This window comes from Pseudophryne corroboree, chromosome 1 (genome assembly GCF_028390025.1).
Source record: "Pseudophryne corroboree isolate aPseCor3 chromosome 1, aPseCor3.hap2, whole genome shotgun sequence".
Lineage (NCBI taxonomy): Eukaryota > Metazoa > Chordata > Amphibia > Anura > Myobatrachidae > Pseudophryne > Pseudophryne corroboree.
This window is the reverse complement of record NC_086444.1, coordinates 683,870,262-683,894,055: the sequence shown is the minus strand read 5'-3', so window position 1 is coordinate 683,894,055 and position 23,794 is coordinate 683,870,262. Positions and strand designations below refer to the sequence as shown.

Sequence of the window (23,794 nt, the reverse complement as noted above, 5' to 3'; positions counted from 1 at the left end):
GCGGCAGAAGACTTCAGATCTTCCGGAGGTACCGCGCCGCGGTCGTGCTGCGCACCATTGCTCCCTTACACAAGCGGCACTACATGGGTGCAGGGCGCAGGGGGGGCGCTCTGGGCAGCAATAAAACCTCCAATTTTACCTGGCTATATGTATATACATTGCCTAGGCAATGTATAGGGACCCCCGCCAGTATAAAAAAAAGCAGGACCGAAGCGCGCCATATAGGGGGCGGGGCTTCCTCCTCAGCTCAAACTAGCGCCATTTTCTCCACAGCACAGCTGCAGAGACGCTGCTCCTGGCCCTTCACTGCTACCACAAGTAACAGGGTGCACAAAACGAGGGGGGGCACGGCAATTTGGTGTTGATTACTGTTATATAGAAAGTGCTTACAGGTCTGGGGCATTGGTTAATTCCTTCAGACCGGTGGGGCGCTGGGTGTGAGCTGGCAAACTCCCTTTCTGTCTCTCTGAAGGACCTTACTGTGGGTCTGTCCCCTATAGCCCAGTGTGTTTGGGGGTGTCAGCACGTGTGTCTCGACATGTCTGAAATTGAATGCTTTTCCCAGGAGGAGGCTGGTGAGGGAGCAGAACAGAATGTGGGAGTGACTCCGTCGGCACCGCCGACTGCTGATTGGGTAGATATGTGGAAAGTTTTAAATGCAAGTGTGGCTTTATTGCATAAGAGGCTAGACAATTCTGAGGCTCAGAACCAAGCATGGAAACAATCCATGGGTGAGGTTTTATCACAGTCTCAGGCCCCCTAAGGGTCTCAGAAACGTCCATTTACCCAGGTAGCAGACACTGATACCGACACGGTTTCCGACTCCAGTGTCGACTATAATGATGCCAAGTTACATCCTAAAGTGGCTAAGAGTATTCAGTACATGATTGTGGCTATTAAAGATGTGTTACATGTCACGGAAGACCCCACTGTCCCTGACACAAGGGTCTGTATGTTTAAGGGAAAGAAGCCTGAGGTAATGTTTCCTCCCTCTCATGAATTGAACGCTCTTTTTGAAAAGGCTTGGGAGTCTCCTGACACAGCCCTTAAGGATCCTGCGGATTGTAAACCGGAAACTACCTTAAAATCTATTTATGTTACTACCGGCACGCTACTCAGGCCGGCCATGGCATCGGCATGGGTGAGTAGCGCTATTGAAAAGTGGGCAGATAACTTGTTATCTGACATGGACACCGTGGATAGGGACAGCGTAGCTTTGACCCTGGGTCACATCAGGGACGCAGCGGTTTATTTAAGGGACGCTGCAAGGGATATTGGCAACCTGGGATCAAGGGCCAATGCCATGGCAATCTCGGCTAGGAGGGCGTTGTGGACTCATCAATGGAATGGTGATGCTGACTCGAAGAAGGCTATGGAGGCTCTGCCCTACAAAGGTGAAGTTTTGTTTGGTGAGGGCCTCGCGGACCTGGTTTCCACAGCTAACCCGGGTAAGTCTTCCTCTTTGCCTTTTGTCCCTCCACAGCAAAAGAAAACACCTCAGTACCAGATGCAGTCCTTTCGGTCGCATAGGTTCAGAAAAGGACGTGGTTCTTCCATCCTCGCTGCCAGAGGTAAGGGAAGAGGTAAAAAATCCCCGGCTGGGGCAAGCTCCCAGGAACAGAAGTCCTCCCCGGCTTCAACCAAGTCCACCGCATGACGCTGGGGTTTCGCTGCGGGAGTCCGCACCGGTGGGGGCAAGTCTTCAACTCTTCAGTCAGGTCTGGGTTCGCTCGGGCCTAGATCCTTGGGTGCTGGATATTGTGACCCAAGGATACAAGCTGGAATTCCAAGACGTGCCTCCGCAACGATTTTTCAAATCGGCCTTACCAGTTTCTCTGCGGAAATGATGGTGCTCCTGCGCAAGCATGGGGTCACAATTATACCGTACTTGGACGATCTCCTGATAAAGGCGAGATCACAGGAGCAGTTGCTGAAAGGCGTTGCGCTCTCCCTGCAGATCCTGCAACAGCATAGCTGGCTCCAAAATTTACAAAAGTCGCAGTTGATTCCGACAACTCGGCTATCGTTTTTGGGCATGATACTGGACACCGACCTGCAGAGGATCTTTCTCCCATTGGAGAAAGCTCAGGAAATCCAGAACATGGTCAAGGAACTTCTGAAATCGCCAAGAGTGTCGATTCATCACTGCACTCGAGTGCTGGGGAAAGTGGTGGCGGCCTACGAGGCCATTCCGTTTGGCAGGTTCCATGCAAGAACGTTTCAGTGGGACCTGCTGGACAAGTGGTCCGGGTCCCTTCTGCAGATGCACCGGAAGATAAGCCTGTCCCCCAGGACCAGGGTTTCTCTCCTGTGGTGGCTCCAGAGTTCTCACCTTCTAGAGGGTCGCAGGTTCGGAATCCACGATTGGATTCTGGTGACCACGGACGCGAGTCTCCGAGGTTGGGGAGCGGTCACACAGGGACAAAATTTCCAGGGAAAATGGTCAAGCCAGGAAGCTTGTCTGCACATATATGTGCTGGAGTTAAGGGCCATCTACAACTGCCTGCGGCAGGCGGAACATCTTCTTCATGACTGGCCCATCCTGATTCAATCGGACAACATCACAGCCGTGGCGCACGTAAACCGCCAGGGTGGAACGAAGAGCAGAGCGGCGATGGCGGAGGCCACCAAGATTCTTCGCTGGACGGAAAAACATGCAAGCGCTCTGTCAGCGGTCTTCATTCCAGGAGTGGACAACTGGGAAGCAGACCTCCTCAGCAGACACGATCTCCATCCAGGAGAGTGGGGTCTTCATCAGGAGGTCTTTGTAGAAGTGGCAAGTCGTTGGGGACTTCCTCAAATAGACATGATGGCGTCTCGCCTCAACAAGAAGCTTCAGACATATTGTTCCAGGTCGAGGGACCCTCAAGCAATAGCAGTGGACGCACTAGTGACACCGTGGGTGTTTCAGTCAGTCTATGTGTTCCCTCCGCTTCCACTCATCCCAAAGGTATTAAGGATCATAAGAAGACCAAGAGTTTGGACGATACTCGTTGTTCCAGATTGGCCACGGAGGGCCTGGTATCTTGATCTTCAGGAATTACTCACAGGAGATCCCTGGCCTCTTCCTCTCAGAGAGGATCTGTTACAGCAAGGGCCATGTGTGTTCCGGGACTTACTGCGGTTGCATTTGACGGCATGGCGGTTGAACGCCAAATTCTAGCTAGGAAGGGTATTCCCGGGGAAGTCATACCCACTCTACTCAAAGCTAGAAAGGAGGCAACGGTGAAGCATTATCACCGTATTTGGAGAAAATGTGTCTTGGTGTGACTCCAAGAAGGTTCCTACGGAGGATTTTCAGCTGTGTCGTTTTCTCAATTTTTTGCAAGCAGGTGTGGATGCGGGCGTAAAATTAGGCTCCATTAAAGTGCAGATTTCAGCCTTATCGATTTTCTTTCAAAAAGAATTAGCCTCACTTCCAGAAGTGCAGACCTTCGTGAAGGGCGTGCTACACATCCAACCTCCGCTTGTGCCCCCCGTGGCGCCATGGGACCTTAATGTGGTGTTACAGTTCCTTACGTCACATTTGTTTGAACCTTTACAGGAGGTCGAGTTGAAATTTCTCACTTGGAAGGTGGTCATGCTATTGGCCTTGGCGTCCGCAAGGCGGGTGTCTGAATTGGCGGCTTTGTCTCACAAAAGCCCCTATCTGGTTTTCCATGAGGATAGAGCAGAGTTGAGAACTCGTCAACAATTTCTGCCAAAGGTGGTTTCTTCGTTTCACATGAACCAACCTATTGTGGTGCCTACTGAAGCCTTGATGTAGTTAGAGCTTTGAAAATTTATGTAGCCAGAACGGCTCGTGTTAGGAAAACAGAGGCGCTGTTTGTCCTGTATGCGGCCAACAAGGTTGGCGCTCCTGCTTCTAAGCAGACTATTGCACGCTGGATCTGTAATATGATTCAGCAGGCTCATTCTACGGCTGGATTGCCGGTACCGAAATCGATGAAAGCCCATTCCACTAGGAAGGTGGGCTCACCTTGGGCGGCTTTCCGATGCGTCTCTGCATTACAGCTTTGCCGAGCAGCTACTTGGTCGGGTTCAAACACTTTTGCAAAATTCTACAAGTTTGATACCCTGGCTGGTGAGGACCTCATGTTTGCTCAATCGGTGCTGCAGTCATCCGCGCTCTCCCGCCCGGTCTGGAGCATTGGTATAAACCCCATGGTCCTTTTGGAGTCCCCAGCATCCTCTAGGACGAAGGAGAAAATAGGATTTTAATACCCATCTGTAAATCCTTTTCTCTTAGTCCGTAGAGGATGCTGGGCGCCCGTCCCAGTGCGGACTTTTTTCTGCAGTACTTGTTAATGGTTATTGCTATTGTTACACAAAGGTTGTGTTTCGGTTAAGGTCAGCCTGCTGATCTCTTTGGTTCACGCTGTTACCTGGTTTTGGTTGAAAGCCATGTTGTACGGTGTGTTGTGGTGTGAGCTGGTATGTATATCACCCTTAGTTTAACAAAATCCTTTTCCTCGAAATGTCGGTCTCCTCTGGGCACAGTTCCTATAACTGAGGTCTAGAGGAGGGGCATAGAGGAAGGAGCCAGTTCACGCCCATTAAAGTCTTAAAGTGCCCATGTCTCCTGCGGATCCCATCTATACCCCATGGTCCTTTTGGAGTCCCCAGCATCCTCTACGGACTAAGAGAAAAGTATTTACCGGTAGGTATTAAAATCCTATTTTTACTGTTGCTATAGGGGCGCTGTGTGGCTGGCTCTGGCTTGTGTGTCTCTGACCTTGCCTACATATACTGTGCTTTCACTCAGTGTGTGTGGGTGTCCATATCCAATCATGTCCAGGGACTGTGTGTCTTGTACAGCAGAATGTCTATCATCCCCTGGGGACTCACTACCCTGTACTCGGGGAAAGTGCTCATGCCCAGTCCAGTGGGGCTGAACCCCCTTGGTTGACTTCCATTAAAGGTATGGTTTCTTCTATTTCTACAAAACTTTCTCATAATGAGAAGGAGACACAGTTCTTAAGGCAATCTATGGATGACCTGATGCATAGGGACTCGGCTTCCATACCTCCACCTCAAGCCCTTGCCATTTGTACGCAAAAGCGTACTCTGGCCCAAATCATGCAGTGTGATACTGACACGTGGGGGAGGGGGATGCTGTCCTGTCACAGGGAATACAGGCCCTCGTTGAGGCTATCAGAACGGTCCTGCACATTCCTGACCAGTCAGACGAGGTGGAAGAGGAATTGTATTTTAATACTAAAAAGAAATCCTCTGCTACTTTTCCTGCTTCAAAGGAATTAAACACCCTTTCTTTTTCATCCACTAGGGGTCACTGGAGTACTCTTGGGATAAGGACGGCTTCCATAGGAACAAGGCACTGAATAGTTAAATTTAGAACTCTCTTCCCCTCCATATCCCAGTGTACCTCAGTGTTTTTTCTGTGCTCATAGTAGCAACAAGGCTTGTGTGGAATATCCACACTACTTTTTGAATATTTTTATTTTTGATTTTTTCTTTTTCTCTGACGTCCTAGTGGATGCTGGGTACTCCGTAAGGACCATGGGGAATAGACGGGCTCTGCAGGAGACTGGGCACTCTTAAAAGGAGGATTAGGTACTATATCTGGTGTGCACTGGCTCCTCCCTCTATGCCCCTCCTCCAGACCTCAGTTAGTATCTGTGCCCGGCCAGAGCTGGATGCACCCTAGGGGCTCTCCTGAGCTTCCTAGAAAAGAAAGGATTTGTTAGGTTTTTTATTTTCAGTGAGATCTGCTGGCAACAGACTCACTGCTACGTGGGACTGAGGGGAGAGAAGCGAACCTACCTGCTTGCAGCTAGCTTGGGCTTCTAAGGCTACTGGACACCATTAGCTCCAGAGGGATCGAACACAGGCCCAGTCCTCGGTCGTCCGGTCCCGGAGCCGCGCCGCCGTCCCCCTTGCAGAGCCAGAAGAACGAAGAGAAGTTGAAAATCGGTGGCTGAAGACTCCGGTCTTCATTAAGGTAGCGCACAGCACTGCAGCTGTGCGCCATTGCTCCCTTAGCACATCACACACTCCGGTCACTGATGGGTGCAGGGCGCTGGGGGGGGCGCCCTAGGCAGCAATTAGATTACCTTACTTGGCGAAAAGCACATAATACAGTCTGATAAACTGTATATGTGCAGTAACCCCCGCCATTAAAGTACATAAAAGGACAGAAGCCCGCCGCTGAGGGGGCCGGGCCTTCTTCCTCAGCACACCGGCGCCATTTTCTCTTCACAGCTCAGCTGGAAGGAAGCTCCCCAGGCTCTCCCCTGCAGTATCCTGGTACACAAAGGGTAAAAAAGAGGGGGGGGGGGGGGGGCACATAAATTTAGGCGCAAAACTGTGTATATAAGCTGCTATAGGGGAAAAATCACTCAGTATAGTGTACATCCCTGTATTATATAGCGCTGTGGTGTGTGCTGGCATACTCTCTCTATGTCTCTCCAAAGGGCCTGGTGGGGGAACTGTCTTCAAATAGATCATCCCCTGTGTGTGTGGTGTGTCGGTACGCGTGTGTCGACATGTCTGAGGTAAAAGGCTCCTCTAAGGAGGTGATAGAGCGGATAAGTGTGTGGGAGGGTGTCTCCGTCAACAACGCCGACACCTGTTTGGATATGTGTAAGTGCTGAGGTAAAATTATTGCACAAAAGGTTAGGGAACAGAAAGGAAATCTACCCTGGTCTGTCCCTATGTCACAGAGTCCTTCAGAGTCTCTCTATGTTCACTATCCAAAATAACAAAGTATCGACACGGAGTTTAACTCCACTGTCGACTACGATAATGCAAAGTTACAGCCAAGAGGTCTAAAAGATATTTAATATATGATTATTGGAATAAAAGATGATTTGCATATCACTGATGACTCATTTGTCCCTGACACGAGAGTACACTTGTTAAGGGGAAGAATGCTGAGGTAAATTTCCCTCCTCTCACGAGGAAAAAGAGCGGGAATCTCCAGACAAGAGACGGCACGGCAGCTTCCCACAAGAGAATTCTCAGGCTGTATCCTTTCCCCACTAGGGCCAGGATGTGTTGAGAATCTTCCCCTTGGGTGTCCTGTTTGCACTAGCTATTCTCAGGGATTCTGCAGATAGCGTGCACATTCTAGTATACTACCCAGACCGGCGATTGTGTCGGCATGGGTTTATAGCACTGTGGCAGCGTGGACAGGTACCTTATCAGCAGAGATTGAGACCCTAGTATGCATATAAATATTTTAAGATGCTGTCTTAAGTGATAGATCTATAATTATAAAGCATGCCCAAAGGGACATGAGTATACTGGGTCCTAGAGACAAAAGCTATGTCTATTTCTGCTTGACGTGTCCTGTAGAATATACATTGGACAGATGATGCCGACTTAAGAGGCATATGGAAGGCTGAGGATTGTGTGGAGAAAGGTTCTCGGGCCTGGTCTCCACAGTTATAGCTGGTAATTCTGATATTTTGCCTTATATTCCTGCACAGCCTAGGAAAGCACGACATTATTAAATGCAGCTTTTCGAATAAAGAAACAAGAAAGTCTGAGGTGCGTCCTTTCTTGTCAGAGCCGGGGGCAGAGGAAAGAAGCTGTACAACACAGCTAGTCCCCAGGAACAGAAGTCCTCCCCGGCCTCTACAAAAATCCACCGCATGTCGCTGGGGCTCCACAGACGGAGCTAGGCCCGGTAGGGACACGCCTTCGTAAGTTCAGCCACAAGTGGGTTCACTCCCTGTTAGATCCCTGGGCAATAGAAATTGTATCGCAGGGATACAGGCTGGACTGTGAGAAGATGCCCCCTCACCGAGGACCCGGCGGGCTTCCCCCCAAGAGAGAGGGAGCCAGTGTTAACTGCAATTCGTAAATTGTATCTTCAACAGGTGGTGGTCAAGGGTCCCCTTCTTCAACAAGAGGGTGTTATTATTCGACCATGTTATAATCCCGAAACCAGACAGTTCGGTTAGACCCATACTGAACATATACCTGAAAAGGTTCAGGTTCAAGATGGAATCGCTAAGAGCGGTCATTGCATGCCTGAAATGAATCGGGACATAAGGGATGCATACCTTCGTGTCACCATTTATCCACCTCATCAGGCGTACCTCAGAATTGCGGTACGGGATTGTCATTACCAATTTCACCAAGGTAATGGCGGATATTATGGTGCTCCTGCGGAAGCAAGGTGTCACTATTATCACATACTTGGATGATCTCCTCATAAAAGCGAGATCAAGAGAGCAGTTGCTGGACAGCGTATCACCTTCTCTGGAAGTGAAACGGCAACATGACTGGATTCTATATATTCCAAAGTCGCAGTTGGTTCCTACAGCTCATCTGCCTCGCCTAGGCATGATCCTAGACACAGACCAGAAGAGGGTTTATCTCCCGATAGAGAGAGCTCAGGAGCTCATGACACTGGTCAGGAATCCATTGAAAACCAAAACAGGTGTCAGTGCATCACTGCACTCGAGTCCTGGGAAGGATGATGGCATCATACGAGGCCATCCCCTTCGGCTGGTTCCATGCAAGGACAATGGGACTTACTGGACAAGTGGTCCGGATCACATCTTCAGATGCATCGGTTAATCACCCTATCCCCCAGGGCCAGGGTGTCTCCTGTGGTGGCTGCGGAGTGCTCTCCTTCTCGAGGGCCGCAGATTCGGAATTCAGGACTGGGTCCTGGTGGCCACGGATGCAAGCCTCCGAGGGTGGGGGGCAGTTACACAGGGAAGAAAATTCCAAGGTTTGTGGTCAAGCCAACAGACTTGCCTTCACATCAATATCCTGGAACTAAGGGCAATATACAACGCCCTAAGTCAAGCGGAGTTCCTGCTTCGCGACCAACCGGTTCTGATCCAGTCAGACCGCAGGGGCTCATGTAAACCGCCAGGGCGGCACAAGGAGCAGGGTGGCGAGGGTAGAAGCCACCAGAATTCTTCGCTGGGCGGAGAATCAAGTAAGCGCACTGTCAGCAGTGCTCATTCCGGGAGTGGACACGACCTCCACCCGGGAAAGTGGTGACTTCATCAGGAAGTCTTCACGCAGTTTTGCAAATTGATGGAAACTGCCTCAGGTGGACTACATGGCGTCCCACCTCAATAAAAAGATAAAAAAGGTTTTACGCTGGGTCAAGGGACTCTCAGGCAATAGCTGTGGTCGCACTAGTAACACCGTGGGTGTTCCAGTCGGTCTATATATTCCCTCCTCTTCCTCTCAGACCCAAGGGCTGAGAATTGTAATAAACGGAGGAGTGTGAACAATATTCTTTGCTCCGGATTGGCCAAGAAGGACTCGGTACCCGGAACTGCAAGAAATGCTCTCAGAGGACCCATGGCCTCTGCCTCTCAGTCAGGACATGTTGCAACAGGGACCCTGTCTGATCCAAGACTTACCGCGGCTGCGTTGGACGGCATGGCGGTTGAACGCCGGATCCTAGCGGAAAAGGGCTTTCCGGATACAGTTATTCCTACGCTGATAAAGGCTAGGAAAGACGTGACAGCAAGACTTTTTCACTGTATATGGCGAAAATAGGTTGCTTGGTGTGTGGCCGGGAAGGCCCTACAGAGGAATTCCAGGGGGGTCGATTCCTGCACTTCCTACAGTCAGGAGTGACTATGGGCCTGAAATTAGGATCCATAAAGGTCAAGATTTCGGCCCTATCCCTTTTTCTCTCAAAAAGAACTGGCTTCACTGCCTGAAGTTCGGACGTTGTTACAGGGGTGCTGCATATTCAGCCCCTTTTGTGCCTCCAGTGGCACCTTGGGATCTTAACGTGTGTCGGATTCCTAAAATCCCACTGGTTTGAGCCACTTAAGACCGTGGAGCTAAAATATCTCACGTGGAAAGTGATATATATATATATATAGAGAGAGAGAGAGACACACCTTAGTACAATTTTACTGAGTCGTGCAAGTTGTCTGTCTCTGTATTTTGTGTTGTCTGTCTGCATAATGAGTAAGACACCAGCAAAAACAAAAAAGCAGTTTCACTGCCATGTCTGTAAGAATGTGTTACCGGATGGATCTACCACATGTACAGTATGTTTTGTGGATTCAGCTACGAATACAAGTTTGACTCCGGTTACAAAGCCGGTTTCATCCCCGGACCCTCCATGGGCTATGCTAACACAGGTTATGGCTGGATTGCAATCAGAATTGGCCGACGCTCGACAAGAGCGGGAAGCGGCAAGATCTGAGTCTAGGGTGAGACCGCTAGAACTACCGGAGGGGTCTCAGCTTTGCCAAAAGTCCAAGTCCACTTTGGGTAAAAGGGAGAAATTTCATTTGTCTTGTGATTTACCAGTTTCTGCTATGTTGCATTCTGACGATTCTATGCCAGACCTCTTTGCGCAAGATGACGGTGAGGAGGGCGAAGTAGCCCAGCAGTCAGGTAGTGACGATTTTGACAGCCCGGGCATTGATAATCTCATCAGAGCGGTGTGTCAGTCTCTGAAGTTTACAGAAACTGAGGAGCCTCTGACAAATGATGAGGTCGTCTTTACTAAACGACAGAGAACTCCAATGTGTTTTCCTGTTTCGGAATCTCTTAATAAGGTGTTACTAGAAACACGAAAGAATCCGGATAAACGGTTTTCTATACCTCGCAGATTTAAGTCTAGTTACCCGTTTCCAGAGTCTGTGACAGCTACATGGGAGAATCCGCCATTGGTGGATTCGTCTGTGTCTAAACTTACAAAGAAATTAACCATACCAGTACCAACTGCTACTACGCTTAAAGACCCTTCGGACCGTAAAATAGAAGCTATGCTAAAGTCCATGTATACAGCAGCAGGAGTGTTGCTTAGACCTGGGTTGGTTGGCATTTGGGTAACTAAGGCATTAATGGTATGGATAACAGAACTCAAGTCTGCCTTAAGTGACGATCACCTTATACTTCTCGCTGATCAAATCTGGGAAGCTGCTGATTATCTATGTACAGCTTCTACTGACGTCTGTCAGCTCACTTCTCGCCTTTCATCCTCGCTAGTTACAGCACGACGAGCACTCTGGCTGCGGTCTTGGCAAGCGGAGGTCAAAAAAGGTATAGAGGCGTTACCTTACGGTGGCGAGAAGTTGTTTGGTCCTGAATTGGACAAAGGGATTTCTGAGGCCACGGGAGGAAAGTCTGTTTTCTTACCATTGCCTCCAACAGTACCTAGACGGAGATACTCTGGACCTGCGTTCAAATCATTTAGACCTCCGTCCTTTCGCGGGCGTGGCAGAGGAACAGCCACGCCTGGTAGACGAGGTCGAGGACGTGGTTTCCAACAAACCAACACCAGTCGTCAGGACGCTAAGGTCACTGACAAGCCAGTGGCATGACGGGCTCCCAGCCCATCTCGGATGTCCAATTGTGGGAGCACGCCTTCAGACGTTCCAGTTGGCGTGGCTCCAGACGTCCACAGATGGGTGGATCCGCAATTTAGTGTTAAAAGGTTACAAAATAGAGTTCGAATGTCTCCCGCCACTGCGGTTTTTCAAGACAGGACTGCCTGTGTCGGACGACAAGAGGGCGGTTCTGCAAATTGCCATTCAGTCTCTGCTGGATGCAGCAGTTTTGATTCCGGTCCCTGTACACCAACAAGGTCAGGGTTATTATTCCAGTCTGTTTGTGGTACCAAAGCCGGATGGCTCGGTCAGGCCAATATTGAACTTAAAGGGTCTCAATCAGTACGTCACTTACTACAGATTCAAGATGGAATCTCTGCAGTCAGTAATTGCAGGTTTAGAGCCACAGGAATTCATGATTGCACTGGATCTCAAGGATGCGTACTTACACATTCCGATTTGGCCACCATCAGAAGTTCTTGCGGTTTCGGGCACTACCGTTTGGCCTCTCGTCAGCGCCTCGGGTATTCACCAAGGTGATGTCTGCGATGATAGCTCATCTCAGATCCCTGGGAGTGATAATAGTTCCGTACATGGACGATTTGCTCATCAAGGCTCCGTCTCACCAGATGCTACTCCAACATGCGTTGCTAACGTACAATGTACTGGTTTAGCACGGTTGGATTGTCAACTTCAAGAAATCGCATCTGATTCCGTCTCAACTACTTCAATTCCTAGGTATGATTCTCGATACGGTAAATCAAAAGAATTTACCTACCAGAACAGAAAGTACAGGTCATTCGTCATCTGGTACATTTAGTGCTCAAGCCACGCACAGTCTCGGTACATTTGTGCATTCGCCTCTTAGGCACAATGGTGGCGGCTTTCGAAGCGCTTCAGTTCGGGAGATTTCACTCACGTCCTTTTCAACTGGATGTGCTCGCACAGTGGTCGGCCTCGCATCTGCAGATTCACCACAGGGTGAGGTTGTCGCCACGGGCCAGAGTGTCTCTACTCTGGTGGCTCAAAGTACACAATCTAACCGCAGGGAAACGGTTCGGCGCCTGGAATTAGATAATTCTAACGACGGACGCGAGTCTCAGAGGTTGGGGAGCTGTAGTTCAAAATTGTCAGCTCCAGGGTCTCTGGGCGGATCACGAAAGATTGCTGTCTATAAATGTCCTGGAACTCCGGGCAATTTACAATGCGCTACGTCAAGCAGTGCACATGCTTTGGTCTCAGACTGTTCAGGTGCAGTCAGACAATGCGACGGCGGTCGCATACATCAACAAACAAGGAGGAACGAGAAGCCGCATGGCCATGCGGGAAGTAGCTCGAATCCTCAATTGGGCCGAGCATCATCAAGTGATATTGTCGGCAGTGTTCATTCCGGGAGTGGACAACTGGGAGGCGGATTATCTCAGCCGTCGGGATTTTCATCCAGGAGAATGGGCTTTAAATCCAGAAGTGTTTCACATGTTGGTTCAGAGTTGGGGTTTACCCTCAAGTGGACCTGATGGCATCTCGCCTCAATTACCAAAAGCCCCAGTATGTGTCCAGAACGCGAGATCCAAAGGCAGTGGCGGTGGATGCTCTCACCATCGCGTGGCCGTACAGCCTCGTGTATCTGTTTCCACCGTTTTCGCTGCTCCCTCTGGTGCTAAAACGGATCAAAAGAGAGTCTGTCACATGAATACTAGTGGTGCCTCATTGGCCTCGGAGAGCTTGGTTCTCGGATCTCCGCGGACCACTCGCAGACGATCCTTGGCCGCTCCCACTACGTCCGGACCTGTTACAACAGGGTCCGTTCTTTTACCCCGATTTAGCGCGGCTGCGTTTGACGGGGTGGCTGTTGAGACCGCCCTCTTAAGAGAGGGCATTCCAGAATCGGTTATACCAACCATGTTACAAGCTAGGAAGCCGGTTACGGCAGCTCATTATTACAGAATTTGGCGTGTCTATATAGCTTGGTGTGAAGATCTGAAGTTTCCGACTTCATCTTTCAAGTTATCCCGTCTTTTGTTATTTCTACAGACACGGTTAGATGGAGGACTGCGTTTATCTACACTAAAGGTGCAGATATCTGCGTTGTCAATTTACTTTCAAAGATGATTGGCTCTATTGCCGTCGGTACACACTTTTCTGCAAGGAGTCCTCAGAGTACAGCATCCATTCATTCCACGTACAGCGCCATGGGACTTGAATCTGGTTTTAGATTTCTTACAGTCTTCATATTTTGAACCCTTACAACAAGTGGATATAAAGTTTCTCACTTGGAAAACAATTTTTCTACTAGCCTTAGCTTCGGTAAGGCGTGTTTCATATTTGGGTGCCTTGTCATGCAAGCCACTGTATTTGGTGTTTCATGATGACAGAGCGGAACTTCGAACGAATTCCACTTTCTTACCAAAGGTAGTGTCATCATTTCACATCAATCAACCAATAGTAGTTCCTGTGTTGACAGGAAATTCTGGAACCTTGGATGTGGTATGCGCATTACGTGTTTATGTATCCCGAACGTCTACAGTTCGGAAGACGGATACGTTGTTTGTTCTCTATGATGCTGCCAAGATGGGTTGGCCAGCTTCTAAGCAGACTTTATCCAGATGGATTAAACTGACCATTCGTCAGGCTTACCTTCATGCTAGGTTACAGCCGCCTACATCAGTAACAGCTCATTCCACACGTTCTGTGGGAACTTCGTGGGCAGCTGGTTGTGGGGCTTCTACGACGCAGCTTTGCCATGCGGCTACATGGTCATCAGTGCACACGTTTGTGCGCTTTTAGAAGTTTGATACGTTTGCGGCATCAGCATCTAGCTTTGGCCGCCTAGTGTTACAGGTGCCAAACAGCTCTCCCGCCCACGGGGGAAACTTTGGTACGTCCCAAGAGTACTCCAGTGACCCCTAGTGGATGAAAAAGAAAATAGGATTTTGGTACTTACCAGGTAAATCCTTTTCTTTGAATCCATAGTGGGCACTGGATGCCCACCCAGAGCAGTTTTACCTGGTTTGTGGTAAGTTCAGAGGATCTTATGGTAACACATTCTCACAGACTGGTTCAAAGTTTCAAGTTCTAGCGGTTATAGTGCCAACTGTTTAGTTGTCAGTCACGTTATGTGTCAACTTTATTGTTGTCTGTTATGTTATATGTAATTCTCCATTGTCAACCTCTCTATAGCTCCTGTTCGGCTCCGTAAAAAACACTGAGGTACTCTGGGATATGGAGGGGAGGAGAGTTCTAAATTTAACTATTCAGTGCCTTGTTCCTATGGAAGCCGTCCATATCCCAAGAGTACCCCAGTGCCCCCTATGGATTCAAAGAAAAGGATTTACCTGGTAAGTACCAAAATCCTATTTTTTGAGGGGGCGTGGGTAAACCCTGATAAAAAATTTCATATCCCTAAACGATTGATTTCCTCTTTTCCTTTGGAGGATAGGAAGAAATGGGAGAACCCGCCAAGTGTGGACTCTTCCATATTCAGGTTATTGCGTAAGATAGTCTTATCGGTTTCCGGGACGGCGTCCTTAAAGGGCACAGCTGACTGCAAGATTGAGACCACACTCAAATCTTTATATACGTTGGCTGGGGTGGCCCAGAGACCCACTACTGCTTGTGCATGGATCACTTGGGCCATTTCTAAATGGTCAGGTAATATGATTGATGGTTTAGATTCCTTAACCAGGGACAATATTATTTTTCTCTTGCAGCATATTCAAGATTCTGCTAACTTTATGGGAGAAGCCTTAAAGGAAGTTTGCTTACTCAACGCACGCTCCTCTGCCATGGCAGTGTCGGCATGCAGGGGCTTGTGGCTGTGACAATGGACTGCGGATGCGGAGTCCAGGAAGGGCGTGGAAAGGCTACTACCGTTCATGGGCGAGGCTCTTTTTGGCGATGAACTGGATAAGTGGATATCCAAGGCTTCGGCGGGTAAGTCTACACAGAGAGTGTTCCTTCCATTGGAAAAGGTGTTGGTAATCCAGTCAATGGTGTGGGATGTCCTGAAGCCATCCCGGATATCTGTGCATTTATGCATCTGCCTTCTGGGGAAGATGGTTGCAGTCTACGAGGCGCTACAGTACGGAAGGTTCCATGCAAGGCCCTTTCAGCTGGATCTCTTAGACAAGTGGTCCGGTTCGCACCTACACATGCACCAAAGGATACGTCTGTCCCCAAGAGCCAGGATTTCCCTTCTGTGGTGGCTTCAGACGAAGGCCGCAGGTTCGGTATTCAAAATTGGATTCTGCTAACCACAGACGCAAGCCTCAGAGGTTGGGGAGCAGTCACCCAAGGGGAGCAGTTTCAAGGAAGATGGTCAAGTCAGGAAGCCTTGCTTCCGATCAACGTTCTGGAACTACAGGCCATTTACAACACCCTTCTTCAGGCATCGCATCTTCTTCAAGATCAAGCCATTCAGGTTCAGTTGGACAACGTGATGGCTGTAACGTACATAAACCGACAGGGAGGAACGAAGAGCAGAGCTGCGATGTCAGAGATAATGAGAATTCTTCCCTTGGGCCGAAGGACACGCGGTGGCGCTGTCTGCAATCTTCCTACCGGGCGTAGACAACTGGGAAGCGGACTTCCTCAGCAGACAAGATCTCCATCCAGGAGAGTGGGGCCTTCACCCACAGGTGTTCGAGTTATTGACACGTCGGTGGGGGATTCCACAGATAGACATGATGGCCTCTCGTCTCAACAAGAAGCTAGAGCGCTATTGTTCCAGGTCAAGGAACCCACAAGCGGTGGATGCTCTGGTGACTCCATGGCTTTAACAGATGGTTTTCGTGTTCCCGCCTCTTTCGCTGATCCCAAGAATTCTCAAAAGAATAAAAAGGGAAAAGGTTCAGGCAATTCTCATTGCTCCTGATTGGCCGAGAAGGGCCTGGTACGCTGATCTCCTGGGGTTGTTACTGGAGGACCCGTGGCCTCTACCTCTGCGAGAGGATCTTCTGCAGCAGGGACCGTTCGTCTATCAAGACTTACCGCGGCTACGTTTGACGGCATGGAAGTTGAGCGTCAGATTTTAGCCCTGAAAGGCATTCCGAACAAGGTTATTTCAACCCTGATCCAGGCTAGGAAAGGGGTAACGTCTAGACATTACCACCGTATTTGGAAAAAGTATGTCTCGTGGTGTGAACACAGGAAATTTCCTGCAGTGGAATTTCAACTGGGGAGTTTCCTCCTTTTTCTACAGTCAGGTGTGGATGTGGGCCTACGTTTGGGCTCCTTGAAAGTCCAGATTTTAGCCTTGTCCATTTTCTTCCAGAACCAATTGGCTTCCCTTCCTGAGGTTCAGACATTCTTGAAGGGTGTTCTGCACATCCAACTGCGCTTTGTGCCTCCCACGGCACCTTGGGATCTTAACGTGGTGTTGCGTTTTCTGCAATCGGACCGGTTTGAACCTTTAGCAGGAGGTGGACCTTAAGTTTCTTACATGGAAGACTGTTACACTGTTGGTCTTGGGTTCCGCAAGGCGTGTGTCTGAACTTGGGGCATTGTCTCACAAAATCCCCTATTTGTTTTTTCATGAGAAAAGAGCTGAACTCAGAACTCGTCAGCAATTTCTACATAAAGTGATGTCTGCGTTTCATATCACCCAACCTATTGTGGTTCCGGTGTTTACGGAGACCTCCGCTACCTCTAAATCCCTGGATGTGGTGAGGGCTTTGAGGATCTACGTGTAGAGGATGGCTCATCCCAGAAAATCTGACTCGCTGTTTGTTCTCTATGATCCCAAGAAAATTGGGTGTCCTGCTTCAAAGCAGTCTATCGCTCTCTGGATCAGACTTATTATCCAGCAGGCTTATTCATGGGCAGTATTGCTGGTTCCGAAATACAGGCCCACTCTACTAGGTCTGTGGGTTCTTCCTGGGCGTCTGCCCGGGGTGTCTCTGGTGGCTCTGCCGAGCGGCTACTTGGTTGGGTTCGAACACGTTTGCTAAGTTCTACAAGTTCGATACTTTGGCCGCTGAGGACCTTCAGTTTGGTCAATCAGTTCTGCAGGAAACTCAGCACTCTCCCACCTCAGTACATCCCCCATGGTACTAATGTGGACCCCAGTATCCTCTAGGAAGTAAGAGAAAATAGGATTTTAATTACCTACCGGTAAATCCTTTTCTCGTAGTCCGTGGAGGATACTGGGCGCCCGCCCGGTGCTTCGTTTTTCTGCACTGTTACTTGGTTAAGTATTATTGTTGGTTCTGCCGTTGCTGTTCCTGTTCAAGTTTGGTTAGCATAGCTTTCCTCTTGTTTGTGTGTGCTGCTTCAAATCTCGCCACTGTTCAGTTTAATCCTTCTCTCGAAGTATGTCCGTCTCCTCTGGCACAGTTTCTAGACTGAGTCTGGTAGGAGGAGCATAGAGGGAGGAGCCAGCCCACACTATGTTGATTTCTTAAAGTGCCCATGGCTCCTAGTGGACCCGTCTATTCCCCATGGTACTAATGTGGACCCCAGTATCCTCTACGGACTACGAGAAAAGGATTTACTAGTAGGTAATTAAAATCCTATTTTCTTGCACAAAATTATTACAAATAATGCAAACATTCATGTAAAAATGGAAAAAAATACTGTAACCAATTAGTTTCAGGCTATGAGTATAAGGTGTATATGAAACCTAAATACATTTGTGTTTAGAGTTGGTTCCATCCCAAATATCTCACTATGCAAATATTCCAAACTACAGAAAATTAAAAAATTCTAAATACCTCTAGTCCCAAGCATTTTGGGTATGGGAGACTCATGGTAACCGAAATAATTCTCTTAGCTACAGTATATTCTCATCAATAGCTAATTCCACTTGTCTAACCTTCCTCAAAGTACAGAAAGGCGCATATGTACACAGTGTTCTATAACATTTGTGTTGTACAGTAAATATTGTAATCCTTGTTACTGAAATTGTCTGGTACTTCATAGACCTCCCATATAGATTGTAATATATATTTTTTGCATGATTAAAATTTACCCAGTGAACATGTAAGTCGCAATGCACTTACAGCAATTTATTTTTTCTCCTTTTTCTAATAGACTATCAACTTCGAACACAGTAAAGAAGCTGCAGATGCTCCACAATTATAATAAGTAGAAACTATAATTACATGGAAGATTGGTTAGTTACATGCTTTGTGGAACATGGAAGGAATGTGTCGAATATGGAGGTCACAAGGAAAACTGTATTCAAGCTGCTGAGCTAATATTTGGGAGGGTGGGGTGGGGTTAATGGGCCATTTATGTTACAGATCTGTTCCATACACTGTTTGGGTTTGAGAGATTGAGAGAACTGGCTGGAAAAGCATTGTTTTGTTGTGTGCGTGGTCAGTCTTTTTGTTTTCCTTGGTGAATACTCATTTGTTTAAGATGTATCTTGCAATACACAAGCCAATGATATACTTGCCATGTGCCTGTATCAAGTGCCATTCTCTTGAATGCAGTTTAAGGTGTATGTTCCTTTTTAAAGGGCAAAAACAGTGTTTTGCTGCCACATGCTACCATGCGATGACCCCCTTTTGGTTTACTGTTACAAAGAAAAGAATAAAGTCATACCTCAGTACAGGCTGTTCTCCCATCTTTGTAGAAATGGCGCAATTTGTGAGTTTTTCATTATTTTTATGTGCTCGAAATCTTACACACAAAATTTTTTTCAGATATCTTCTACTGTTTAAGCTTAATAGGTTACAATACCTACTTTTTATTTTTATGAATTTCTCCAATGGACTAGGGGACCAGTGCATTGAGATCCCTTCTGAAAGATTGTGGCGTAAGAACTTGTAGAAAAAATAAATAAATGTAGCCTTTTAAAGAAATGTCAGTTCTGGTACAGAGATGTTTGGTTGGCAAGGCTATGTAGTATGTTGTACTAAGATGCTGAATAAATGATACGCTATTATGTGTTGTGTTCTATGTATGTGATTAAAGGTATACACTCTTTCATTTACTTTCTGCACCCAGGTCAGCCTAATAAAATGACTAACGCTGTACGTACACAGTTAGCTAAAATGCCTGTCAGACCAACAGACAGTTTATCTGACCACCTGAAATCCAGCAGGTATCATGGCCATATGCTGTGAGATACAAGCAGTACCTCTCTACTGCCCCAAACAGGCTGTGCATAGGAAGACAAGCCTTACATCAAACAGGACAAAGCCAGTAATAGCTACAAATCTGCCTTTCTATGCTCGGTTTGCTGAAGCAAGTAGAGTGTTGCCTTACTGAAAGAACTATTAAAATAAATATGTATGTACACATCTGAAAATGGCTGTCATATTGTGGAAGGTTACCCTCTATAAACAGGTCAATTGAATATAAAACTGTAACACTTCATTTGTAATTTTCTCTAACGTCCTAAGTGGATGCTGGGGACTCCGTAAGGACCATGGGGAATAGCGGCTCCGCAGGAGACTGGGCACATCTAAAGAAAGCTTTAGGACTAACTGGTGTGCACTGGCTCCTCCCCCTATGACCCTCCTCCAAGCCTCAGTTAGATCTCTGTGCCCGAACGAGAAGGGTGCACACTAGGGGCTCTCCTGAGCTTCTTAGTGAAAGTTTTAGTTTAGGTTTTTTATTTTCAGTGAGACCTGCTGGCAACAGGCTCACTGCATCGAGGGACTAAGGGGAGAAGAAGCGAACTCACCTGCGTGCAGAGTGGATTGGGCTTCTTAGGCTACTGGACATTAGCTCCAGAGGGACGATCACAGGCCCAGCTTGGATGGGTCCCAGAGCCGCGCCGCCGGCCCCCTTACAGAGCCAGAAGGCAGAAGAGGTCCGGAAAATCGGCGGCAGAAGACGTCCTGTCTTCAACAAGGTAGCGCACAGCACTGCAGCTGTGCGCCATTGCTCTCAGCACACTTCACACTCCAGTCACTGAGGGTGCAGGGCGCTGGGGGGGGGCGCCCTGAGACGCAATAATAAGCCTTGGATGGCAAAAAATGCATCACATATAGCTCCTGGGCTATATGGATGCATTTAACCCCTGCCAAAATACATAAAAAAACCGGGAGATAGGCTCCGCCCCCTTATCGCCGGCCTTATCTCCTCAGCACACTGGCGCCATTTTCCCTCACAGCTCCGTTGGAGGGAAGCTCCCTGGCTCTCCCCTGCAGTCACTACACTACAGAAAGGGTTAAAAAAGAGAGGGGGGCACAAATTAGGCGCAGTATTAACTATACAGCAGCTATAAGGGGAAAAACACTTATATAAGGTTATCCCTGTATATATATATATAGCGCTCTGGTGTGTGCTGGCAAACTCTCCCTCTGTCTCCCCAAAGGGCTAGTGGGGTCCTGTCCTCTATCAGAGCATTCCCTGTGTGTGTGCTGTATGTCGGTACTTTTGTGTCGACATGTATGAGGAGAAAAATGATGTGGAGACGGAGCAGATTGCCTGTAATAGTGATGTCACCCCCTAGGGGGTCGACACCTGAGTGGATGAACTGTTGGAAGAAATTACGTGACAGTGTCAGCTCTGTATAAAAGACAGTGGTTGACATGAGACAGCCGGCTACTCAGCTTGTGCCTGTCCAGACGTCTCATAGGCCGTCAGGGGCTCTAAAGCGCCCGTTACCTCAGATGGCAGATATAGACGCCGACACGGATACTGACTCCAGTGTCGACGGTGAAGAGACAAATGTGACTTCCAGTAGGGCCACACGTTACATGATTGAGGCAATGAAAAATGTTTTACACATTTCTGATAATACGAGTACCACCAAAAAGGGGTATTATGTTCGGTGAGGAAAAACTACCTGTAGTTTTCCTGAATCTGAGAAATTAAATGAGGTGTGTGATGATGCGTGGGTTTCCCCCGATAACAACTGATAATTTCTAAAATGTTATTGGCATTATATCCTTTCCCGCCAGAGGTTAGGGTGCGTTGGGAAACACCCCCTAGGGTGGATAAAGCGCTCACACGCTTGTAAGGGCTCTATCCTCTCCTGAGATGGCCGCCCTTAAGGATCCTGCTGATAGAAAGCAGGAGGGTATCCTAAAATGTATTTACACACATACTGGTGTTATACTGCGACCAGCAATCGCCTCAGCCTGGATGTGCAGTGCTGGGTTGGCGTGGTCGGATTCCCTGACTGAAAATATTGATACCCTAGATAGGGACAGTATATTTTTGCCTATAGAGCATTTGAAAGATGCATTTCTATATATGCGTGATGCACAGCGGAATATTTGCCGACTGGCATCAAGTCTAAGTGCGTTGTCCATTTCTACCAGTAGAGGGTTATGGACACGTCAGTGGTCAGGTGATGCGTATTCCAAACGGCATTTGGAAGTATTGCCTTATTAAGGGGAGGAGTTATTTGGGGTCGGTCTTTCAGACCTGGTGGCCACGGCAACAGCTGGGAAATCCACGTTTGTACCCCAGGTCGCCTCTCAACATGAGAAGACGCCGTATTATCAGGCGCAGTCTTTTCGTGGATAAGCGGGCAAAAGGTTCCTCATTTCTGCCCCGTGACAGAGGGAGAGGAAAAAGGCTGCAGAAATCAGCCAGTTCCCAGGAACAGAAACCCTCTCCCGCCTCTGCCAAGCCCTCAGTATACGCTGGGGCTTTACAAGCAGAATCAGGCACGGTGGGGGGCCCGTCTCAATGAATTTCAGCGCGCAGTGGGCTCACTCGCAAGTAGACCCCTGGATCCTTCAGGTGATATCTCAGGGGTACAAATTAGAATTCGAGACGTCTCCCCCTCGCCGTTTCCTAAAGTCGGCTTTACCGATGTTTCCTTCTGACAGGGAGACAGTTTTGGAAGCCATTCACAAGCTGTATTCCCAGCAGGTGATAATCAAGATACCCCTCCTGCAACAGGGAACGGGGTATTATTCCACACTGTTGTGGTACCGAAGCCGGACGGCTCGGTGAGACCGATTCAAAATCTAAAATCTTTGAACACTTACATACAGAGGTTCAAATTCAAGATTGAGTCACTCAGAGCAGTGATTGCGAACCTGGAAGAAGGGGACTACATGATGTCTCGGGACATCAAGGATGCTTACCTTCATGTCAAAATTTACCCTTCTCACCAAGGGTACCTCAGGTTTATGGTACAGAACTGTCACTATCAGTTCAGACGCTGCCGTAGGGATGGTCCACGGCACCCCGGGTCTTTACCAAGGTAATGGCCGAAATGATGATATTCCTTCAAAGGAAGGGAATTTTAGTTATCCCTTACTTGGACAATTCCCTGATAAGGGTAAGATCCAGGGAACAGTTGGAGGTCGGTGTAGCACTAGCTCAGGTAGTGTTGCTGCAGCACGGTTGGATTCTCAATATTCCAAAATCGCAGCTGGTTCCGACGACTTGTCTTCTGTTCCTAGGGATGATCCTGGACACAGTCCAGAAAAAGGTGTTTCTCCCGGAGGAGAAAGCCAGGGAGTTATCCGAGCTAGTCAGGAACCTCCTAAAACCGAGCCAAGTCTCAGTGCATCAATGCACAAGGGTTCTGGGTAAAATGGTGGCTTCCTACGAAGCAATCCCATTCGGCAGATTCCACGCAAGAACTTTCCAGTGGGACCTGCTGGACAAATGGTCCGGGTCGCATCTTCAGATGCATCAGCGGATAACCCTGTCACCAAGGACAAGGGGTCCCTCCTGTGGTGGTTGCAGAGTGCTCATCTTCTAGAGGGCCGCAGATTCGGCATTCAGGACTGGGTCCTGGTAACCACGAATGCCAGCCTGCGAGGCTGGGGAGCAGTCACACAGGGAAGGAATATCCAGGACTTATGGTCAAGCCTGGAGACATCACTTCACATAAATATCCTGAAGCTAAGGGACATTTACAATGCCGGGAGAGTGGGGACTTCACCCAGAAGTCTTCCACATGATTATAAACCGTTGGGAAAAACTCGACAGGTATTGCGCCAGGTCCAGGGACCCTCAGGCAATAGTTGTAGACGCTCTGGTAACACCGTGGGTGTACCAGTCAGGGTATGTGTTCCCTCCTCTGCCTCTCATACCCAAGGTACTGAGATTGATAAGATGGAGAGGAGTAAGCACTATATTCGTGGCTCCGGATTGGCCAAGAAGGACTTGGTAACCGGAACTTCAAGAGATGCTCACGGAGGATCCGTGGCCTCTACCTCTAAGAAGGGACCTGCTCCAGCAAGGACCCTGTCTGTTCCAAGACTTACCGCGGCTGCGTTTGACGGCATGGCGGTTGAACGCCGGATCCTGAAGGAAAAAAGGCATTCCGGATGAAGTCATCCCTATCCTGATCAAAGCCAGGAAAGATGTAACCGCAAAAACATTATCACCGCAATTGGCGAAAATATGTTGCGTGGTGCGAGGCCAGTAAGGCCCGACGGTGGAAATTCAACTGGGTCGATTCCTACATTTCCTGCAAACAGGAGTGTCTATGGGCCTGAAATTGGGGTCCATTAAGGTTCAAATTTCGGCCCTGTCCATTTTCTTCCAAAAAGAACTAGCTTCAGTCCCTGAAGTTCAGACGTTTGTAAAAGGGGTACTGCATATACAGCCTCCTTTTGTGCCTCCAGTGGCACTTT

General features: G+C 48.4%; 1 protein-coding gene across 2 annotated transcripts in view; it reads left to right on the top strand.

Annotated features, from left to right (window-relative positions):
* The window catches only part of AP1M1 (adaptor related protein complex 1 subunit mu 1), a 328,968-nt gene extending 309,789 nt beyond the window's left edge, over positions 1-19,179 (top strand). For both annotated transcript variants that reach the window (XM_063914754.1, XM_063914755.1), the window contains exon 12: positions 18,321-19,179. In XM_063914754.1, coding sequence (XP_063770824.1) covers positions 18,321-18,343 — 23 coding nt within the window. In that variant the 3' untranslated portion in view covers positions 18,344-19,179. The remainder of the gene's footprint in view (positions 1-18,320) is intronic.
* Positions 19,180-23,794: the final 4,615 nt, after the last annotated feature.